The 2,500-nt window shown below is 38.7% G+C and overlaps 2 protein-coding genes across 3 annotated transcripts in view; both read right to left on the reverse strand.

Moving 5' to 3' along the window:
• The window catches only part of LOC138016579 (LHFPL tetraspan subfamily member 3 protein-like), a 10,701-nt gene extending 9,341 nt beyond the window's left edge, over positions 1 to 1,360 (reverse strand). The window contains exon 1 of the mRNA XM_068863752.1: positions 814 to 1,360. Coding sequence (XP_068719853.1) covers positions 814 to 1,345 — 532 coding nt within the window. The 5' untranslated portion in view covers positions 1,346 to 1,360. The remainder of the gene's footprint in view (positions 1 to 813) is intronic.
• Positions 1,361 to 1,464: 104 nt separating this feature from the next.
• The window catches only part of LOC138016576 (pre-rRNA-processing protein TSR1 homolog), a 46,704-nt gene continuing 45,668 nt past the window's right edge, over positions 1,465 to 2,500 (reverse strand). For both annotated transcript variants that reach the window (XR_011125835.1, XM_068863750.1), the window contains exon 25: positions 1,465 to 2,476. Coding sequence is in view for 1 of the 2 variants with exons in the window: in XM_068863750.1 (XP_068719851.1) it covers positions 2,310 to 2,476 (167 nt within the window). In the remaining variant the exon portion in view is untranslated. The remainder of the gene's footprint in view (positions 2,477 to 2,500) is intronic.

Below are 2,500 nucleotides of genomic sequence, written 5' to 3' on the forward strand. Positions count from 1 at the left end.
AAGGATACCATTATTTGTCGATTTTATTAACGGTATATTCCTTGGTTCATTGATGAACCTAAAACCTAAACTGAGATAGTCGGAGTAGTTCGGTTACGCCACCAATGTTGGATGCTGTCAAAATACCTTTCCCCTTTTAAAGCTACATTAACTTTAATTTACGATACAAGTTGAAATATTACAGTCTAATCTTCTTTAATCTTCAAGGGAAACTGGGCGTAAAAAGTACTAAAGGACAATTATTCAAGGCCGAAATAGTCTTGCTGTGTAATTCAATACAGTTAGCGATTGAACGTCTTATTTGTCAAATCAAATACACACCAGTAGAATACGTTGAAGGTTTTTTGCGAATGGAAATATGCATAGAAATCTTGCAAATCGTTTGACATGGAACATTCATCATGAACTAAGACCAGTGATTTTATGTCATAAAAACAAATATGCGGACTTATACTTAACAAGTTTCCTCTCATTTACAACATCCAACATTCTGCATCCATCGACTCACGGAAATTTCGCTGCATCCCTAACTAGCGATTCGTCACTCCACTGTTGTCTTTTGGCTAAACTAAGCCTTGTCGCGCTGTTTTAGTGGGATCTACTTTCACTTGTATCTATAAACATATCTTAACTTGAAATTTGCGACGCAAAGAAGATGGAATTTTCAATGACTAATGTTTCGCCTGAAGGAAAAACTTAACTGGTCAAGTGTTCTACAAGGAAGAAAAACGATAGTGAAATAGCTCACAAGGCGCTCAAGCGACGGTCAGAGGATCAACCCCAGGAATGAGCGATTTTTTCAAATACACGTACCTGCGGTAAATTGTAGTCCGCTGCTGACTCGAAATCCGAAGCTTGATGATCGAAAGCAGCAAAGCCAGTACATAAGCATTATTGCTACAGAAACAAACGTAGCGGTGAACGAAAAAGCCACAAAGACAGTAGAAGCCTTCCATGCTGCCGAATGAATGTTGCTGAAGTCGTTGATGCTTCCAGAGCAGTCGTTCAAGTCGTCGGAGCAGTTTCGGTAGAGACCAAAATTGACACTTTTGGCATCAACCTTGCCGGTGATCCAGTGTGGTTGTACAAAGATCACCACAATCATAATTCCTAAACAGGCTGTGAACAATGCCCAGAGGACGACTAAAATGGTTAGCGTTTTTGATTGGTACCATGGCTTCAGTGTTAAGCCACGCATCATTTTGAGTTTTCTCTCTGGTGTTGTTGATTTCACTCGCGCGCTGAAACCACTGTTGGTTTGACAACAATGCTGTAAAAAGATCTTTTGCTCGAGGTCATTCATATACCCCCTGCGTTGAGTCTGATATTCCTCGTCAGAAGCCATTTAAAAGAATGCGGCAATGTCAATGAAGTTTTAAAGAAACAAGAGCGTGTAATATCACAGAGCATTGTAGTCCAATTCCCATGAATTAACACCCATAGTCATTAAACTACACCTTCAAATTGAAGTAATGGTGCATGTAATCTTTTATTCAAGTGCTTCGTTGAACAAGATTAAAATAGGGACAAGAAAAATTGACGTTCTTGGAAGAGAACCACGTCACCTTTGACCACTTATCTCTGTTTTTTACACATTTAAAAACCTTTGCTTAGAGAGGAGCGTTGGTCCAATATCGTGAGATTTTAATTTTGCGGTGTTTTTTCTTTGCATAAATTAAAGCCAGTCATTGGAAAAACAAAGCGCAAAACACTATTAAAAATTAATAATGTAGCTGACAGCTTTTTTTTTGTAATATGGATAAGCATCCAAGAAGGATAAAGGAAGTTAGGTGAACCGGCGCGCAAGCACAGAGTGTTGACTGAACAGAGAATTCAATCCTTTTCAAAAAATGATAACAATTTGAAAACGCTGTGTGGTAAGTTTCATAAAAGTACCCAAAATTCTGAAAACAGCTGTCGAAAATAACGACATTATTTTTATCCCGTCGACGGATTCCCTGTTTCAATCCATAACATTTTATACCGCATACCGCAGTTCAAACGCAGAAAATTAAGAAGCTGAACAGTTGAAACATGACAGCACCGATGAAAGCAACTTTTCACGGGGCGGTCGGACTCTTGTTCTATAAAAATGCCAGTGTTTCGATCTTGACTCTTTTTCTTTTTTATCCCTGAAAACGTTTGTTTTCCTATCTTTAATTTACCTTGTTTTTGTATTTCACTGAGAAACCCTCACAACTCGGCCCAAATCGCGCTGTAAGTGATCTCATTTAAAAAATCAATTAATAATAATAATAACAAAAATCCTTCTTTGTGGATAATCCACGTTTGAGGGCGATTCCACCATTTCACATCTCCATGACATCGCTGTCACCTTTCGTGGATTCCGCTGGAGGCGGCATTACTATGGGCTCATATGTCCATTTAGGGAATACTCTTTTGTACAAATTCATGCAGACAGTGTCTTGAGATTTGACGTCGCCGTCAAAAATGCACTTCATGTGTCCATGCGTCCCTGCAAAGAACCAATCAAATTTTA

This window comes from Montipora capricornis, chromosome 9 (assembly GCF_036669925.1).
Source record: "Montipora capricornis isolate CH-2021 chromosome 9, ASM3666992v2, whole genome shotgun sequence".
Classification (NCBI taxonomy): domain Eukaryota; kingdom Metazoa; phylum Cnidaria; class Anthozoa; order Scleractinia; family Acroporidae; genus Montipora; species Montipora capricornis.